Genomic DNA, 21,350 nt, shown 5'->3' with positions numbered 1-21,350 from the left:
TGTGTTAGAGAAGAAAAGCAACTTAACACTGAAGCTTTAAACTTCATTTCATATGGCTGCTTCATTCATATGGAAAGTTCTGTCAGGGAACCCAGTGACTCTCTATATTGTTATTTCATGAACAAACCTAGAAGAGATATTTTAATGTACAGAAAGCTGCTCTTAGAATTAGGCTCTGAGGGTAATGTTACCCAGACTGACTGCTGAGCCCAGCTGGAAAATCCTTCACATCATCCTGATTCATGGGAACAGAAAGACCTATCAAATACCAAGACCTGTTCATTAAAACATACATGAATGTGTCCTACTATGGGTAGGAAAAAATATTTAGAATATAGAATATAGGATCATATCCAAAGGGTTTTATTCATTCTTTTCTTGTCCTCACATAGATAAGCCAATGGCAAGGGCAAAGAATGATGTATCATAAGGGCAGGTGCATTTCTTCCATCAAAAATCAGAAAAAGAGAGATCCAGAGTTCCTATGAGCACAAGAATCTAGGGAAGGAGGGAAGTTCAGAAGGGAAAAGAGGAACCCTATGAAAAGAAAGCAGCAGTTATTATCAGGATTGTGGAGCCCTGGGGAAGTGTAAGGACTTTGCTCTGCTCAGAATTGAAAGCAACTCCACCACCTGCAGGTTTTGCTTTGTTTCTATGCAGATAACCATGTGAGGTGGGACATTCCTGGATATCCAGCTCCTTTCACAATATTGTAGGTGAAAAACCCTTTGACAAGAGTTCTTTTCTCAATTAAAGGTCCTGCACATGTAAATATCTGGATTAAAGTCATATATGCCACTGTATAGTTCCTTTATGCCCTTTTGCTATCAACATGTTTATCTTGTATGTATGCAAAATTATTTCTAAGCCATTGCACAGTGGTATCAGGGCAGAACTCTCAGGTCACACACACTACAGACTTGTCAGTTTGGGATATCAAGGAAGGACAGATCCTCCCCAATGTAAACCAATACCAGAGTAAGAAAAGCAGACCAACACATTTTATTTTTTATGCCTGAAGGAACATGGGCTATTTATTTTATTATGAGCTCAGTATTCTTGTGAATGTTGTGTTTCAAATAGGGAATTGGACTAAGAGCAAACTCTACTTAAGTAGACTAAAACATGACAGGAAAAATATTTCAATAGTAATCTTCAAACCATTTTCTCTATTATCATCACGGTTTTATCATCACCTAATTTTGCACATCACCTAATTTTACACATTGAGGATTTCATGAAAAGCTGAAGAGAAAACATGGAATGATTTTTCATTTGCCAGGCTCTAGATACACTTGGAGAAGATAAAATTAAGTTTCCTTGTAAATTTACGTATTATTTGGGAGACATCCATATCCTCCACTTGCTGGAATTATTATAAATGTTGGAAAATTATGAACCATTATAACCATGACAAAAAAGGGCCTTTTTATTATTTTTTTTCATGTTACTTTCAATAAAATTCAAAGGAAGAGTACCCAAAGCCCATGAAATGCAGTAGCTATTCCCTGGGAATTAAAGGGTTAAATTTGGCTATCCAGGAGAGATGATGAACACAGTTTGATAAATGGGAAGATGGTAGTTGAGGCTGGTTTGTGAAAACCCTGATCTCAGTGATACCAACATGAATGAGCAGCAACTTCCTTGACTCACTGATGTTTATCTAAGGAAAATTAGATGTTTAGCCATGAAAAACTAGAATAATTTTTTTTTTTTGCTCACTGGATTCTGCTACAAAGCCTGCAGAGCAGCTTCCAACCTTTCAGGCATTAAAGATCTGAAAATAATGATCACTCCATAGTGTAGAAAGTCTCCTGGATGAATAATGAAACCTTTCTTAAACCCTTCTCTGCTTCAGCATGTAGAGGCGTTATGTACATTATCTTGTAAGAGATTAAATTATAGTTTTGCTGTCAGACATGCAAATTCTGCTGGAGCTCTGTGAGAAGGTTTACAAGGTAAAAATAACAGTGAAGTGCAAAAGACAGCAATGATATAACTCTCAGTGCCAGTTAGCTGTGAAGGATTCCCACACAAGGGGTAATTTTTCACACTAAATGAATAGATCAAAGGGGATGATTGCAGATTGAATCATAAACCATAATAACAAAACATGCAAAAATGTATTATGGCCAAAAAAATCTCTCGGAAAAATAATGTGAAAACTGAAAACTTTCCACAGCCTTTTATTATTCTCTAAGCTGATTTGTTCTGATGCAGAGTCTCTATTGGTCTGAGATATTATTCCTAATCTGACCTCTGTGCTCATACAAGCTGTTGATACATGCTATCTCCTATTTCTGAGAGCTCAGAGGCAGGGAAATGTTCTGTGAATTTTATAGTCCTTGCTTGACATTCTCTGACCTGCTGGCAAGCAGTAGCTGCCAATTAGAGGGTGTAGGACAGGCAGAGTGCTGAAGTTTCCCAACCCATACACAAGCCAGACAGAATAAAGATCAAATTGAAATCTGTACAAACCTCCAAACTCCTGCTGGAATGCCCTGTCTAACTGCACTGTTCAATATGTTCACTGTGGAGCTCTCAATACTAAAACCGTTCTCCATCTTCTGGGTTTATTTACTTTAGTTTCAGTTTTTTAAGGGGGATAAAAAAGAGAGAGAGTATGGAACATTTAAGGAACTGTAGTGTGAATTGTTTATAGGTTTTTGACAACTGTGATGGCAAGTGTTGTGTGAGTGCTGTTAAGGTTTCTCCTTTACATATGTATATTTATAGCTTGTTCAGGCTTTGGCAGTCTTCATCTCCTTCAGTTTTTTTACTCTCCTCTCCTGACTAAACTCATAACTAATAGAAGAGCCTTTCAATTTGTTTTGTTCTATCATGTAATCTATTCTATCCCATTCTGTTGTTTGGGGTTTTTTTACTAAGTGGAGAATAGTTACCCAAAATCTTTCCAAAATGCTTATTCAAGCGTCTCTATTATGTGCTATTTTATTGTTCTGAAAGCATCTCATGCTGCATTGCCAACAAGCTGGAGATGCTGTAATTCCTTGTGCTCGTGACTCCCCTGCAAACTCTGCTGCAAAGGTAACAGAGTGCAGCTGCTACTGGAGGCTGCTCAGGGTCTTAGATTAGAAATGAGGGTGTGTATTCAATTCCCACCTTTTAGATGTGGGGCAGTTCTCCTCTGTTCATTGGGCAGGTTTCTTTATCTCCTCTGCAACCAATCTTCCCTCCAGGAGATCTCTTCTGTTCATGGGCCACTAATTATTAATTATCTTCTGTCCATGGCTAGTGAGTGTCCCTGCATGGCTGATCCAATTCCACCATCCCATGGGGAGATGCTCCACCCAGGGGAGGAGCCAAGCATTCCTACCTGGATACAATCTGAGCTTTGGGACCCCACAGCAGCCTTTGCCCACCGCATTCCCAGAGGAGCAGCTTTCTGCTGCCCTGCATTGCCAGAGGGAGCCCAGGCCCATCTCCAGCAGCCCTGGAGCTGCAGAGGCAAACTCCCCCCTTGTGCAGGATCCCTGCTGCAGCAGAGCCACAGCTGGCACTGCAGGAGGGCTGAGCCCCCATGGGGTGGGGCTGGGACACCACCCTGACACACAGGGGGGCAGGGCATGGTCTGACTCTGGCAGTGTTGGTTTGTACTATTCATTTGTATTTCTAATTGTCCTAGTACAGAACTGTTATTCCTACTCCCATATCTTTTCCTGAGAGCCCTTTAATTTCAAAATTATAATAATTTGAAGGGAGGGGGTGTACATTTTCCATTTCAGGGGAGGCTCCTGCCTTCCTTAGCAGACACCTGTCTTTTCAAACCAAGACACTAAGACACATCTCTAATGAGTGTCTGGTGAAATTTATATTTCATTTCTTTAACAAAATCAATAAAAACCTGCTGTCACAGGACTTTCCAAAACAATGTTTCCAACTGTGATTTTATACTTTAGAGCTGTTGCTGGGCAAATGTTTTTTCCCAGTGTTCAGTCCTTTACAACGTTTGACAGCTGTATAGTCTTAAATTCTACCCACAAACTGAATGGATAAAGTGCGGGCAAAAAGGGTTCGAGAACTGGATTTCAAAAGCTTCCCAAAAATTGGCTGTTTATACAAAACTGTGCAACCTGTTGAGATTTAGAATTTGCCAGAAATCTGACAAAAGCTAAAGGCTTTATAGTATTTCAGCATTTCTACTTTCAATTACGGCAATTACATGAATTCGCTGAAAAACAGATGCAAATAGAAGGTATAAAGGAAAAAAAAAATTGAACCAAGCAAGCTTTTTCAGACAAAAAAAGAAAGAAAACAGAAAAAAAAAAAAGTCTGTATATTTCAGTCTGAGTTTTGGCGGAGAAATTAATTTCATTACACTTAAGTTTCCTCTCTAACAGCCCACCATGAGTCATTCATGGGTTAATTATAGATAATCAGAGATAGTTACCACCACAACAGAGCCCTGTTCTTTGTAATCTAAACTTCTCAGATAAAACCAAATGCTTAAATCTCTCATAGCAAAGGAAAAAAAAGTGGTTTGGGGAAAGTAAAAAGCAAATTGCACAATAAAATTTAATTGGAATTACAGGGCACGTTCTCAAGGATGTTTATTCTTTCTCACTCAGATGGAATAAATGGGCTGTAAATAGCTGTAAATAGCTGGTGGAAAATTCAATTTATGCATCTGTTCTTCTGTTGCCTCCTGTTCCTTTGTTGCACTGTGGCTGTCCCAGAACTGTTTGGACTCTACAATAACACCTCTGCTGTACTCACCTGGCCCAGTTCCCACAGAAGGAGGTGTATTCTGGGATGGGAGACAATATCCTCCAAGAGACACCTATGGAACAGCCTCACTTCATTAATGCCAATGCTCTAACATAACTGTGTTTATAGTTTTGCAGAATGCACTGAGACTATTCAGTAATATTTAATTTACCGTGCAGCCAAGGTGGTTTTTGTGCTTTAATGTTTTTATGTTTTTATGTTTAGGTTCTGCACAACTGTTTGGACTCCTTGCAGAAGTTTGTTAGAGACAGTGCTGAAATTACAGCTTGTAGCAAACTGGAATAGGGGAGAGCTGGGGCCCAGGAAGCAGGGTGAAATCCAGATGTACAGAAATCCAGATGTGGGTGGCACAGCTCTCTGCCACCCACCCACAACCACAAAAATCTCTAATGTGCTGGTAGGAACGTGGCCACACCACCCGGGCCAGATCAACAGGGTCATTCTGCCAGCAGGCAGTGACAGGACATGGGGAAAAATGCTGCCTTTATCATCTGTAAAACAACCCCTTTATCTGTATTCTGTTGCCTTGATTTGCATTCTGCTCCCACAGCTGGGCAGGGTTTTATTAGACAAGAGCCCCATCACCCTAATAGGTTGTTAATAAGGAGAACCAACAGCCATCCGTGCAGCTGAAGGGAGGTTTTGGTAGGAAAATGCCTCCAAAATGAGCGTGCCAAGGAAGTGATGTTGGACGTGTCATATTTCAAACACAACAGGCTGTATGTTCATGTAAATGTTATGCAAATGAGACACAGCCCTCAGGCACCTGGTGAGCTTCCAGAGAGGCCCTGGAGGCTCCAAACTGTTGATTTAGCACATGAGCCTTAGCACTTGTACTGAAATGCATGTGCTAAAATCATACTGAAAGAATCTATGTGTCAGGGACTTTGAAATATATTAAATATTGATACGAGCTATGGGCTCTTCCCATGGACATTTTGATTTCCAGTCAGAAAATGTTGCCATGGGATGATGTTAACTCTTTTAATGTGGAATATTCAGTGGATTGTCTGCATGATTAATGCAAAGCCTACATCAGCAGCAGCCTCAATCCTACTTTTAAGGATAATTATGTCACGGGTAGCAGGAGAAACAAAAAAAATTACAAGAAAGGACACAGAATTAATGTAGTCGTTTGTTTAGAAGATACATCACATGTGGATACAAATTATCTCTTTTTTTAGGAGAAAATATGCTTTTTATTTCATAGAAATAGGGGAAAAAAAGAGGTGTGAGAGTGATGTGGCCTAACCTGAAAGGGGATGCTTATACCAGTCCAGAGGAAAAAAGAAGGATCACATATTGGCTTTGTTTGTGGGAGGTTGTGTGGTTTTAGAGAAAAGAAATTGTATTTGTAATCTCTCTTCTCAAATAATATTTTAGAGGTGGCCCAGCCATCAAGAGAGCAGTCTCTGAGCATTACAATCAGAAAACATGTAGGTGTGCAAGGAGTTGTTCTATTTTTCCCTAACTCCTGCTGCAGTTTCAGACTGCCTAGTGTATCAGGAAATGTGACAAACAATAAGTCAAATAGCAAAGCAAATTATTCCTGTTCATTTAGAAGCCCCAAATTCCAGGAACTTGAGTGGCAGATTTCATTTGTGCACCAGAGTGCTCTGATTTAACTGCAAATGTCAGGGCTTCTGATTTGTGTTTTAAGCCTTTTCTGTTCCATATCATATTTTTGTTTGGTCGGTTTATTCAGATATGCATTCCCAACAGAGTAGTTATGTTCTTCCTAGTAAGACCATGAGTTATATGAAACATTTTTGATACTCTCGGCTCTCTTCCTAAAATATAAACAACTCTTGTTAATATTGTAGAGTCTAGAATACTGCATATGAAAAAGCCACCCAAAATGAATAAAAAATTACAGTATCAAATACTAACTAGGTCCTGAACATGATTGTTGTTTTTGTTGTTGTTGTTGCTAACTAGTTAGCAATCAAAAATGACTGCTGGGAAAACTTCTAATATTACTTCAGAACTTTAGGGATTTGTCAACCTGTTGCAGTATCTTTATCTTGGATTTCTTTGATGCTGGTAAAAGGGAGTTATGCCAAGCTGTGAGACTTTTCCTTGGGCTCTTTTGGCAAATCCATCCAAAAGAAGGAGGCTTTGAGCAGAGCTGTGGTGAGCACGCCAGACAGAGGAAGTGCTGGTGTTGGAAATTATATAATTTTAACATTTTTAACCAGCTTTGGTCCAGGGGGTTGTTTGTCTTTGCCCAGGAAAAAGGAATTAAAGTTTCTTTTCAAAAGTCACTGTTGCCTAGGCAAGTCCTCATGATTTAACATCTACAGCCTGGGAGCAGCACATGAGGATCTAATTAGCATTGAAGGTGAAGGGATCAATACCCACAGGAACACAAATATTGAAAATTGTGTAACTTGGGACCAGTAAATGGCAAACCAATGAATTTCTCTGAGTTTTGTCTGTATGAGTATGGGAGAAGTCTAGTAAAGAGCCATGTGTGATGGAATTATTTACTCTGCCACACATGGATGAAATTATTTCTGCTCCACATCCTGGCCAGAACAACATCATTCCCAGAACAAAGTAACGCCTTAATTCTCTAACACTAAAAGTGACGTTGCAGAGTTTTTGTTTTTCCCACAGTTTTGGTGACACTGGGATTTTAAAAGCTGCTCAGGAATCTGTGGTGTAACAAGCACTGGGGTTACTTCTCCCTGCAGCAGCACAGGAGAAGAGGCTCTGATCATCACCCTGGTCCCCAGGTCCTTCAGGGTGTCACTTCTCCCAAACCAACCCTTGGGCTAGGACAGAGATCTGGTCCAGCAGCTGTATGGAAAGTACTCTAACTCAGGTGTCAGCATATATGTGATTGAAGAATGTGCTACTTACACCCTGGATCTAAAACTTTACTTGATGGTTTTCCAATTTAAAAACAGCAGTCTTTCAAAAACCTGTGCATACAGAACAAAAAAAAAACAAACCTTCCTTGGCTGCTTTTGTGCTCCTGCATTTCAACAGGAACAGGATTTTGTTCAATTAAGTGTTCTGACAGTAGAAATTTGTCTTGCAAATGTTCCCAGGGTCTCAATGAAAGTGGTGGGAGAAGCCAGGGTTTCATTTACCAGCACTGGTGCATCTGATGTGAGAACCATTTCCTGGAGGCTCCTGCTGCCAATTAACCAAATCATATTTGCTGGTGGACTAACACTTGGTTTGCATCGACCTCAGCAGGAGTCTGGAGAGAAATCTTTCATTTGTAGTGGTTGTAGAAATCTTGCAGAAGGTTACTCTGTAAATTGTAGCTGGGCAGGGTTGAATTTTGCATTGTGACACAAATTTTCATAAAAACATTTCAGTGGCCAGAAAGGGCAGGTTTCTTTCAGGCTGTGTTTTGTGTCTACATTTCTGTGTTCTGTCACTTGAGTTACCACTGGTTGCAGTCACCAATTATCATCACATAGAAGGAATTTTTGCATGTGGAGGGGGCCTGGTTTTAAGGGTTGCTGTACATCTACATAATAAAATCAGGTTATAAAGGTAAGTCACATCTGAGGGATGGGAGATACCATGGTCTGCAGCAAGGATCAGACAATTCAACCATTAAGGTTGAAAAGACCTCCAAGAACATCAACCTTCAAACTAATCTGTCAATTATTCCACATCTCATCCACTCACTTCTTGAACACGTCCAAGGATGGGGACTCCACCTTTACCCTGGAGAGCCCCTTCCAATGCCTCACCACGCTTTAAGGGAAGGCAGTGTTCCTAAAATCCATCCTGAACCTACCCTGGAACAACCTGAGGCCATTTCCCCTTGTCCATCGGTAGCTGCCTGGGAGAAGACTCCAGACCCATCTTGCCACAAGCTCCCAATCCAGTCCTTCCTCCAAGACCAGGTGATGAGATGGGCAGCTTCCACCAAACCCTGGATTTGTTCTGCTGCACTCTCAGCTCAACTCTGGCACCAGCAGATGACCAGCCCTAAGCTGGGCTGGGCTGAGCTGCCATGGCACCCTTCCAGGATGGATGGGACTTTGGGAATATCCTCCAGGGACCAGCAGCCAAACTGAACATGTGCCCTGGAGCCACAAATTCTGGTTGTATCCTTCTCCCAGTAAAGGCACTTCCTAGGAAGTAAATTTATATTTGCTTGAGTAACAGCTAAGACAGTTGGGAATTGCATCTGGTTTCAGGTGTCTTTAATGAAGATCTTGGTTACCAGTGGAAAGATTCAATGAGCAGAAAGGCTCCTGAATCACATCTTGCATCGAGAGCTTCATAATTACTGCACATTCAACTGCAAGTTACAATTTTGTTTGCTCTTCAAATCTGGAAATAAACTGGGAGAGACTTCATACTTCAAATGAGTAACGTAAGACTAGAGATCTCCTCAGGAGGACATTGTTGATTTGTGTCCTACCTGGGACACTGATCTTGGCCAAAAATCCTCCAGTGCTAGGAGAGAGCTGCAGCAGTCAGCACAGAGGGTGCTTCGACTGACAAACTGTGCTAAAACTCGATCCTAACAGAAAATGATAAAACTCTGGAGCCAAGACCTCCAAACTGTTCCAAAGGTCATAAAAAAAAATACAAGCACAATAACTATATCTAAAATAAATTTTAAAATAAATAAATAAATAAATATTTTTTCAAAAAGGAAGAAAAAGAAAGATGTATGAGAAATATAAATCTGTCTGTAAATGGAGTTACTGATTACACATGTTCATGAGGTTGTCCCAGTCACCAAACACTTCTAGAAACACTTCTGTACCAATTATTCATCACTAATATCTCTAGTACATCTTTAGACCCTCTGCCATGCTAGCACCTCCCTTATAAATCGAATTCTTTGATTTGGGCAAAAAAAGAGAATAAAACCAATCAAACCACACTTCCTGAGGAGCTGGTGAAGCTGAGATCTCCCCTGGGGGTGTGCCCTGGAGCTGTCCTGTGGTGGTGTTTGTGAGGGTCCCCAGGACGAGGTGAGAGATGAGAATTTGACTCCATATTCTCAGAAGGCTGATTTATTATTTTATGATATTATATTGAAAGAAATGCTATACTAAAACTGTACTAAAGAAAGAGAAAGGATACATCAGAAAGCTAAACAAGAATGATAAAGAAAGCACGTGACTGACTTCTCAGTCTGACACGGTTGGCTGTGATTGGTCATTAATTAAAAACAACTCACATGGAACCAATCAAAGATGCACCTGTTGGTAAACAACCTCTAGACCACATTCCCAAACAATCAGATAATATTGTTTTCATTCTTTTCTGAGGCCTCTCAGCTTCCCAAGAGAAAATCAGGGGCAGAGAGGATTTATTTTTCAGAAACCATCTCGGTGCCACAGTCCCTACCTTGATGGCGGTGGAGGCAATCTGGATGTGGTGCAGCCGCCGCAGGGTGCTGTCCCTGTCGATGAAGTAGGAGGCTGCCAGCTGGTGCAGGGTCTCCAGGGTCACCACAGAGCTGTTGGCACTGGGGTCGCTCCCTTCTGACCTCTTGCTCAGCTTCCGTTTGTCCACAAAAATTGTGAGCGACTCCTCTCCTGGGCAGGGAGAGAGAAGCCCCAGCAGGCATCAGCAACGTGCAACAGTAAGGAGAGATTTTGTAAACATTCAACTTGAAGAACATACAAAATATGTTTATTTCCAAGGTCACTTAGTACAGTCATTCTGTAGTGTTCTGTGTTGGCATAAAAGAAAATGTAAACACTGTAATACTTGGGATGTTTGCTTGTTTCCTTCTCTCATCGCTGATTTTAGAAGAAAGGCACCTTGTTACACCTTGTTATGAGCAACCATGTGCTTTCTAATCAATTCAGCAGTGCCTGAAATCTGATAGAACAGTTGCCTTGAACCAAATTTTTCTAACTGAAAAATGTGGAGGTTTCAGAAAGTTGGTGTTTTTCCAAAAAAAATAGACGCTTCAGCATCTTGTGTTGTGGATTTCTCACTTCCTATCTCTTTGTAGAGACGTGGATAAATACTGTTGAATTCAGAAATTTTAATTTCTGTAAGATTATTGAAACCCAAAAATCTGACTTGCTTAACTGAGTTCTTAAAAACATTTTCAGAACACACCTACTGATACTGTCAAATTTTCCATGTTTATCATCTAGTTCATGGATATATTCTTCTATGTTTCAGGCTAAGCAATAATTCGTTCATTTATTAAAGTGTTTAGGCAAAACTCTTTACATCACAAAACAAATTGGAAAAGTTATTTCTGGACCCAGTATTTTCTTCTGTGCAATTTATGTCCAAAATAAATTGGACAGTAGTAAATTTCCTCACTGTCAGAGCGTGTGTTTGGTAACGTGCATCCTTCAACATTTAGCTCAACAATTGATTAATAATGTCATTATACCTGGATTTTAGGTTCTGAACAACTCCACTGAGTGCCTTTTCCTAGTTCCTGGAAAGGAAGTTACCCTGCTAAGGTCTGACTTGCCACTTGTGCTACTTTCACTGCTCACCCATCTGCTGCAGTGGCACCATGCCCGTGCAGAGGATGCCAACTTCAAATGGGATTATGTGCCAAAAAGTAATAGCTGTAGGATAAAAATCTAGGATGAAAACATGACATCATCTTCAAAGGGAGCTAATCTTGGTGGTGAGCAAAGCTAAGTGAGGAACTTGTGCCTGTGTGCAGGACATCACCTCTGCTGGCCAATTCTGACTCACAAAATTTGTCTTTGGTTAACACAAGCACGCTCCTTGCTCCCCAATGTACATTATGTGTTTCCCAGTCTCTCAGAAATTCAGAGGACAGACAAGCCCTTCAGACCTTACACAGGCAAAACTTGCATTATACAGGAGCTTTTTATCTAATTAGACCTGCAGGGCTTGTCTAGAATATTCCTTTTGTCCTGGGAGGGACAGGTGGATGTTCCAGATGGAGCTTACCTCAGCTTCCACCACTACATTTATGCTTCTCCTCCTACAGTTTCCTAATGGGTCATTATTTTGTGCATGAAGTCATCAATGCAGGAATTAATTGCCTGAAGCTCCAAAGAACTAGAAATTAGCACAGCCTCCTTAAGTAACCAGGATTTCCCCACCCAATTATTTAATCTTTCTGCTATAATATGTGGACAAAGGTTCACAACTGCTGTGAGGAGGGAACTGGGAAAACACAGCAAACTCTAATGACCTGTCCCCTGAGAGAAATCTGCCATCAGAACTTGCTCTGGGTTCCAGCTTTGCTGGCATTCAATATGCAATAAAACCCATGCAATAAAACCTGATTTGTCACAACCTGCCATGTGACTCCAGCCAGGAGGAAAGATGTTTCTGGGATCAAAAGCAATGGAGTCGGCTGAGGTTGCAGCCAAGGGTCATGGGCTTTGTGCAGCTGTTTGTGGAGCTGCAAAGACAGGGTTTAGAACGGATTTTAGGAAGGAATTGCTTTCTGTGAGGGTAGGCAGGCCCTCGCACAGGGTGCCCAGAGAAGCTGTGGCTGCCCCTGGATCCCTGGAAATGCCCAAGGCCAGGTTGGATGGGGCTTGGAGCAACCCAGTCCAAGGATGCTTCCAGCCCAGACCATTCCATGGTTCTGTGGTATCAGAGAAGACAACAGCACAATTCAGAGAGTGAATATTGTGCCAGCAACCAGTTCAGGCTGCACAGATTAATTACAAAATTTTCCTAGGAGCTTTCTCTCCATGTTTTCCCCTTTTCCAGAAGGCTGAGGTAGTTTGTTTAGATTAAAGTGGCTTTTGCAAGGTCAACCATCTTTCCATTGAAAGTATAATGAATTGTAAGGGCAAAGAAACAAGGACTTAAAGCTGCAGAAAATCTCTGGAAAAGACTAAAAAATATAATTTTTAGGTTGTTTGTATTTCATTATGACAGAATCATAGACTGGTTTGGGTAGAAAGGAACTTATGAATTTTGTCCAGTTCTCCCCATGCCATGGGCAGACCTTCCACTAGCCCAGGTTGCTCCATGCCCTGCCCAACCTGGCCTTGGACACTCTTTTTCTTTTTTATAAGACCTCTTAAGTCCTGTAATGTCCCAGTAAGGTCTCCCTGGAGCCTTCTCCAGGCTGAACAACCCCAGCTCTCCCACCCTGTCACTGTAGGAAACCTTCTCCAGCCCACAGAGCATCCACCACACCTTGTTCTCATGTAAACACTTTTGATTGATCTGTATTAGTCTTTAATAGAGATTGTGGGGGTCCTTATAGTTCAACAGAATTCTGCTAAGTTTTATTATTAAAACAGAGTTTGAGTTTTGTTCACATAAAAAAAAATCTCAGGCGTTTTTCCGTTCCCTGCTCTCCATGAGCAGACAGCAGAACTGCAACAAAAACTCACATTTCAAAAACAAACAAACAATCAAACCTTGAAAAAAGACAGGGCTGTGTGTTATGATGCTTTACGTTGATTGGAACATCTCAGGAAAAGAATGTTTGGACCATGTCAGAGTCATCACATCATCCTATTTGCTTCATCCTGCTTGACTCTATGCTTTCCATGCAGTGGCTGCTGGGTGTGTTCTGGCAGGATCCCCTGGCACCCCCAGCCCTGCAGGCTCGGTCCCTGATGCCTCAGGTTTTAGCTTTTATATTTTTCAGAGTCGGAACTGCTTTAGTGTGTAGTTCTGAGCTTCATATTAAGGACGGTAAGCTTTCTTCACAGAGTAGAGAGACAAAACAATTCCTTCTCTAGCTGGGGACCAAGGACAAATGATCCAAATCTCAGGCCCAAGAGCACAAACAATGGAGGAATGAAGAGAGGAAAACAAGAAGGATGGGACTGGATGGGCTAAAGCTGGAATTGGACAATTAACTGCAATATGCAAATGGAGCAGAACTGATCAAAGTGAGAGACCTCATGCCCATTCGAGCATTTTGTGACCATTTTGGTTCACCTTGGGTGTAGCCCTGGCTGGGCTCCTGTGCTGCTCAAGGTGGATGCATTGAGGCCCTCTAATAAATCCCTACTTCATTCTTTAACTCTGTCTAACCTCTGGTCTAGGTCAGCCTTCTCAAGGCATCATCCCCACACCCTGACAGATATATTTGGGTTTTCATTCGTTATAACCAGACTGAAATGACTTTGAATTCTTACATGGCATCTCACACAAGAGATGTCTGTATCACTCATCCTGGCTCATCACTGGCATTCCCAGGCACTGTGCTACCAGCAGGTGCCATCAGGGGCAGCTCAAAAATATTTGCTGCCCAAAAGACTTTTCACATAGTTTTTCATCTGTCAGAGCTGATTGAGCTCTTCTAGAAAAAGTGGATTACCCTCTACATTGTTGCTTAGGCACCCGTGTCCCTGCAGAGCTGTGAAAAGGCTCCCTTCAGCACCTAGAGCTCCAGGGTCTGGGAAGTAACACTGCTAACTTGGATTTAGGGATGACAACTTGAGTTTTAAGTTCATTTGGAGAAAATGAAACCCATGCCAAAAGAGACTCTTGTGTCACATTGAAAACATGGAGGAATCTTGTTTTTCACTGGTTACTGTCTGTCACCATAAAACAGGCTAAGACATCCAAGCATCAGCTAAAAACAAGTGTGATTTAGAAAACAAGGTTATGAATTTTAAGGATTGAAAAGGAGTAATGACAGTGAACATTTATAAAACATGATTATTCAGCATCAAATCCTCCCAGCTGTGCTTTTCACAAGATCTGAAAGCTGCATTTGCTCTCCTTCCCAAAATTCAAGAGACACTAAACTTCACTTTCTCAGGTTTAAAGGAAGTAGCATGGAAACACACAATTATGCTCACAAAACAATGCCACATAGCCCAGTTGAGTGGTTCAAGAAGCTCTCAGTCACTACAGGAATGTTTTATTGCCATGTAGGGCTGTCCCTGACAGATTTTGTCACTGCAGGTGCAGGGGACTGATGCTCATGCTCTTCACTGACCTTGCCACAGTGTCCAGTCCTGTCCCCACCAGCCCTGGAATATGCAAGCTTATAACTTAACTTCAATTTTTAATTCTTGCTAAGTTTATAGGAACATATTATCCATGACATATATTTATAAATTCTACTAGGTCCCAACAACATGAGAAAAGAAAAGAAAAGAAAAGAAAAGAAAAGAAAAGAAAAGAAAAGAAAAGAAAAGAAAAGAAAAGAAAAGAAAAGAAAAGAAAAGAAAAGAAAAGAAAAGAAAAGAAAAGAAAAGAAAAGAAAAGAAAAGAAAAGAAAAGAAAAGAAAAGGGAAAGAAAAGAAGTATATGGGAATTTACCCAGATATTCAACCTTCCTCAGACCATTTAGATGTAAGGCTCCTAAAGAAAAATAGGATTCAGAAAGTAGAAATTAATTTTGCCTTTGTCTTAAAACATATTCAGGTATTATTTAAATTATTTTAATTATTAATTATTTAAATTAAAAATATAAATCTCCATCAACGTGATGGAATTGGAATAATGCTGTAACAACTGTAACTAAATATAACCATCTATTGAAGGAGTAAATATATTTTGTTATACATAACAATACATATTCATATGATTTAAATAGTTAGTGCTATTTTCTGCCTCAGTTGTTGAGAGACTGTTTGCCTGTCCCCATATCTTTGGAATAATAAAGAGATTATAAGCCTTGATGTTTCATATTTTCATCTGTAGACTGGAAAGTGGTAGGAAAAAGAAGTTATCCAAGCAGTTCCCATCACTTCATGTCAGAAAGAGAGGAAACAGGAATAAAAGGACAACACTCCAAGGTAGCCATAGCCTAGCATAACCCACAGATGCCTGCTCAGAGCCCTCTCTTCATACACAGAAATGTATCTTACACAGGACTAAAGGTCTTTGGTTTATGAACTCCTCAAAGGTTTCTGATTAAATGAAACACCTCAGCTACTACCTAAATAACTACACCTAAATACATACACCAGCTACTACCAGCTAGTGGAAAATCTATTCCTGTCTGGATCACCAAAGGTACCATCAGGGTTTTATCAGGTCATTTTCCCAAACTAAAGCAGATGCTGATGGAAATGCACAGGCTCAAAAACTATATAAATTAATGTCACGCCAGATGTGGTATCATTTCCATGGTTCAAGTGAATAACAGTGCACGTTAATTCTATACAGACCATCTGTTTAAGGATTTAAATTTTTTCTTCATTAAGTAAACGGGAGAGGAAAGAAAGTTAATGTGTTTTGTGCTTTTTTTTCCCCTCCCCTTAGCTTCCATAATCTTAAATTCTGGGGAATTTACATACCCAGACGAGGGGTGTGACTGGTATATGCAAATCAGATGCAAAATTTTCAAGTTTCTTTCTCACATCAGTCATTTGAGGCTGTGCCCTCCTTCCCTTATTTGCCAGTAGTTTGTACCTTACCTTGAGAGAGTGTTATGGAAAGCAAAGGTCGCATCAGCAGTTAGTGTAAGTGCTAATAAATCCTTCAGAACCCATTGAGATTCACTGTTTTACACCACTTGACAACTTCCCCCGTCTCTGCAGGCAGAATAATTTGCAGCTCCGGGGGAATATTAATGAGGGACAGAAAAGCTGGAAAACTGAAGGTGTAACCATCACTCTCGCAGGGCTGTAATCAGCGGAGAGAGGTTGGGGTCCAGCTGATCTGCCCACTCCTGTTAAGACTGTCTGTTTTAAAGACAAAATTACCTCCTTTTCTTCCGATTCATCAAGCCTTCAGCAGCATCAAGGGCTATTTCCTGACCCGGAGAGCTGAATGGATTGATGGTTTGGTAATGAACACCTTGAGCAAAGATGACTGACAATAGCAGTAAAAATAAATCGACCTGGAACTTTTCAGATGACCACTTAGGCAGTTGCCTAATGAGGTTCTGGTTTCACAAGAAGCTGTGGGATTGTCCTAAAAATTGGTTTATTCAGAGCAGTTTCCTGGTGCAAGGAGCTCTTCTTTGAAGAACGTGCTGTCTTCATCTTGCAAAGCACCCAAATTAGTCTCACTTCACCCAAATGCCTGGAACAAGAGCCAATCATTGTGGTGTACTAATTATCCTCATCACCAACTCTATTGCTTTGCTAAATGGCCTTTTCTGCAGGAACAGCATTAAAGGGAATGGCTTTAAAGCTGGACGGATTCAGTTTTGTCCTCCTATATCCATCCCACAGCGGTACCCCAGGCTTCCCAACATCCTCCAGCTTCGAAGCTCACATCTGGTTTTTTGCAATCCTTTAAAGTGTAGCTCCAGCAAACTGCACCATCCTTGCATAATGTTGAGGACAGGCAGAAGAGGAAAGTATGAAAGCAAAACAAAAAATGTATAAATGCATAAGGAGAGAAAGTCATAGTAAGTGCTCAGTCCACTGGGTCACACAAGGTCCTTCGATCATGCAGCTCGTTATGGACTTTGGGCTTATGGCACCAGGAGATAAAATTTCCATAAGAAATAAAAGCAGTGAGAAATGTCACTTTCCACATTATCTTGTGGCAGCAAGAAATATAGAACTTTTTTCCCTTGGTTCTCATTTCTGGATGCCCTTGAGGAGTGTATTTCTGTGTTTGTGAATAAAGACTAGGGAATGTTTCACAAACAACCATGTGCAAGAGTTCCCTTTATGCTCAAAAAGGGATCTTTATGGAAACCAAATGGTCACAGAGGCACACAAATCTTATCACAGCCTCGTTCATTTGCCAAGTTTTCCTTTCTGTCCATGAATACAGATGATTGGGGATTCATTAGATAAAAGTACTGTGCACACTCCATTTGGTCTTCTGCTTTTAACAAGCTACATAAGTGACAAGCTTTCACAATAAAACAACTTGTAATTAAAGGGAAAGTACTAATACATTATTAAAATAATAAAAAAATCTAATTATGTGTTAATCAAATGTGGACCAGCATCTGTGGGAATCCCCATTCAATCCAGCCTGAAAATGAGAACTAACACATCCAGGAAAGTATGGGCTTATTAGCTACCTCATGAAAGCTTTCTTAGAAATTACTAATTCCCTGTAATTATTGTAATTAAACCGATTTTTCAAAGTATTCAGCACCCATCCAGTGATAATGGAAGGCAGCAGGTGTGCCTCAAATCATGCCTAAAAATTGAGACTGGGGACCTAAATCAAACCCCACGTTAATATGAAATCTCCCTTTGACTGCATTAAGCAGTGACAGAGCCCAGAAGCCAACTCTGTCTCCCTCTGAGTGAAAATCTGGGCAAGGCTGGGGCCGCTACTGCATTTTAGAGCCTTTCTGAGGTGAGAAAATGGTGCCCTACCTCAGCTACCTGGCAGCAAATGCTAAGGCTTTGGGGAGAATACTGAAGGTCCAAGCTAGAATTTTCAGATGTCCTCAAAGGAAACGCCATTAAGTTTTAATTTTTCTTAGGTCCAGACCTCCTGAAGGTTGTCAGCTCCGTGGCTCTGTGGTGATCAGTGTGATGCTGCTGCTTTGAATGTAAAGATCTGCTGTGGTCATGTCAGAATGTTTTCTGAGAGCTGCTAGATCCAGTTTCACCTTATCAATGAGTTTCATCACATGACTGAGGAGCTACTGCTATTTACATTAGGTAATAATTAGCCGATAGGTAGCAATATTGAAAAATAATTTTTACCATTGGATAATCCTTGAAGTGGGATGCATGCTGCAGCCAAAGCTTTAGTTCTTATGCTTTATATTTTAAGGAACATTTTCTTTCTCTTCAGCATTTAGTTTTCCTATTCAAATGTGCCATGTGTTCTATACTCAAGAAATCAGTCATTTATAAAATGTGTCTATTTGCATAGAAAAATATTCAAAGTAATGTAAAAACTTCAGGGATTTCTGTTATAAATTGCTGGTCAACACACATAAATTGTTCTTCAAATTCTTGTGGTAAAGCCACAGAGGTACTAGTTCCCAAAATAATGATAGAAATTAGTTCTTAATTTTTAAAAATAACTAGAGCAAGACAGAAATTCCTCTTGTTTCTCCAATGGTCTCCTTCAAAAGAAAGCCTCTGTGAGCCATTTGGGTTGTTACAGATCTCAGCTATCAGCCAAGAGAGACTAGGAGGGCTCTCATTTCCTTTACAAATGGCTAGGATTCAGTTATGAAATGTATTAAAAAGAACCATTCCTCAGGTGAATAAAGGATTTCGACAAGCCTGTCCTGCTGGAAGGACACTCAATCACCAGAATTATCTTTAATATTATCACCCACGATGGGATAGAGCTGCATTTCTAAAATGTCAGTTCATTGTGTAATGCCTGGATGGGTAATCACAGGTAGTAATTATCTTTCATTCGGAACAATTTAGGCTCTCCCTTGAACATTAGGCCTCTTCACTGGATTTCTTCAATCCATCTGGTGACTGGATCCCAATTATCCATGGGGCTACCCTTTCCAGATTAGTCTGGGGGGACTGAAAGATGCAGATTCCATTAAGTTAATGGGAATGACATGGCAAAGCCTCATCATCCCATTTTGAAAATGCAGTCCCACTGGTTAAGTGAAGACTAATTCTAAAAAGGGCAGCATGACAATATACTTTTCCAATGGACAAAGTAGTTTAAAAGTCCCATAAATTAAAAGATTTGTTGGAAATACTTGCTACTGGTTTTCTGGCTCCATTTCTGCAGGACTGCAATGGACCCAGATATTTCTGTAAGCTGTTGTTATGTTAATTGTTACAAGGACCACTTACAGAAAAAATAAGTCACTCTTCTTAATTACTTCAGTGCAGAGAGAGACCCCCAAAAGAAATGGAGCTCAAGTAAGGTACCTCCATCTTAGCAACTGGATTTCTTCTCTTTTTCTGCACCAAATTCTACACCCAGCACCAATAAAGAGAAGGACAGCCAAGAGTGAGCAAAATCTGCTTCCACAGCGAGCATTGCCCATTCTGGCGGCTTGGAGGAGGAAGAGTTGTGACCAGCACTTTTAGTCAACTCCCACCAAGCTCACCCCCACCATTCCCAATAATTAACCCTACCTCCCAGGGTAGCTGAGAGCAGGAAATGTGTCCCATATTTCTTGATCAGGTTTTCTGTGATCTGCTGAAGGGTCGGGCGCCGTCCCAGCAGCCTTATGTTACGGAAGAACTCGGGGGCCAGTGGCAGTGGGGAGCCAAGGAAATTTCTTCTTTCCACAGCAAGATTGTTTACTTTCCAGCGGCCAAACTCTCTGCAAAAACAAAGTAGTTCTCATTCAGAAATGTGTCATTCAGACAAATGTCCTTCATTTGCAAACGACTCTGCTCTGCCGGGTAGCTGGGGGCGACTCGCTGGGAATTACAACGGGCCTTGACAGTGATACTCTGTCATGTGCTATAGACAGGACAAGCAACGAGGATTATTTATTAGAAGTAGGGAAAGTAGTCCATAATAAAATAATTGTTGGGGAAGAAATAAATAAAAACGAAGCCACTTAGGTTGCTGCTGCTCCTGTTGGTTTTGTGTGACCTCTGATGTGAATATAGCTCTAAAACAACCAAATTTGGTAGAAACTGAAATTAAAGCAATGATTTCCCCAATTATGGACCTGATGCAACAAGTATTTTTGTTAGAACAAGGTAAATTTTAAAATCATAACGAGAAAGAGCCCATCTTCTTTGCCTTTTGATGTTAAGTCACTTAGGTACATAAATTGGATAACCTAAAGAAACACTGTCACACCACATTTGACCTTACTGTGATAATTCTAGTTTACTATACTTCTGGCCTCCATTTTGAGAAAATACACAGACAGAAAGACTGATTCCTAAAAAGTGATGATGTTTCAATTGTAAGAGGGATACAAGTGAATTCAAAGACTTGCCTCCTTCCCCTCTCCAAAGTAAATCAATGACAGCAGGGAAAACAAACAAGCTCATTGCACAGCAATAAACACATCTTTTATTAATTTACTTGCCAATTAAGATACCAGATAGAGCTATTAGTGAGAAGGACTCATTGTCCTCAAATCTAGACAGGACAGGCAGCCTTGGCAGTAACTCAGCTTCTCCCAGATACAGAAAAAGCAGTTTTGGGTACAGACTCTGGGAATTAAGTGCAAGGCACCTGAGGACTCAGCCACCACTTTGTTGAGTCTTTTGTAGAGCAACATCAATTAGGATTCCTCTTAGACAAGATTGTGGAAAAGCAAAGAGCTTAGTGACCTTGCAATGTCCTGCTGAAGGTCCCATGTAAATAGAGAGAAACACTCAGGTACAAAATTAACTCAAAAGCAGGAATCAAAGATGCAGAAAAAAAAATTGAGGGATGCCAGAAACCAAGGGGTGCCAGCAGCTGAATGACCAGGGCTGTAACACATACTCAACAGTGGGATTTTTTAATACTTTTAAGTCCACAGTTAGCAGCAGAACTCAGATAAATACATTTTTGTGTAGCCCTTCTGCTTTCCAGCATCCTTCTCTTCCTCTCCCAGATCCAAACTGCCTTTCCTCTCAGACACATTCTGGCAGATGCCATTTTTTAATCAAAAACAAATGAAGAATGATGGTAGGGAGAGATTTCTGTAACTTAACTGAAACTGAATGTGATTTACCAGTCAAGGGCATGAGGTTAAGCAAGACCCCATAGTTCTTAAAGACTCTACACATCACCAGTGTGCTAAATTGGTATTTGAGAATTGGTTTCTGATAGGGGATTTTCTTAGTTGTCAGGTCTTGAAGTTTTCTCTCACAACTTTCCTTTCCTGTTAGGAAACTAGAAAACCTATAACTTCTATT

At 40.6% G+C, this 21,350-nt stretch overlaps 1 protein-coding gene across 1 annotated transcript in view; it reads right to left on the bottom strand.

Moving 5' to 3' along the window:
- The window catches only part of BRINP3 (BMP/retinoic acid inducible neural specific 3), a 199,066-nt gene that overhangs the window by 70,578 nt on the left and 107,138 nt on the right, over positions 1-21,350 (bottom strand). The window contains exons 3-4 of the mRNA XM_059478341.1: positions 19,614-19,804; positions 10,087-10,277 (exon numbers count right to left, since the gene is read on the bottom strand). Coding sequence (XP_059334324.1) covers positions 10,087-10,277; positions 19,614-19,804 — 382 coding nt within the window. The remainder of the gene's footprint in view (positions 1-10,086; positions 10,278-19,613; positions 19,805-21,350) is intronic.

Source organism: Ammospiza nelsoni, chromosome 9, assembly GCF_027579445.1.
Source record: "Ammospiza nelsoni isolate bAmmNel1 chromosome 9, bAmmNel1.pri, whole genome shotgun sequence".
Taxonomy (NCBI): Eukaryota; Metazoa; Chordata; class Aves; order Passeriformes; family Passerellidae; genus Ammospiza; species Ammospiza nelsoni.
This window is presented reverse-complemented; position numbering and strand designations above follow the sequence as displayed.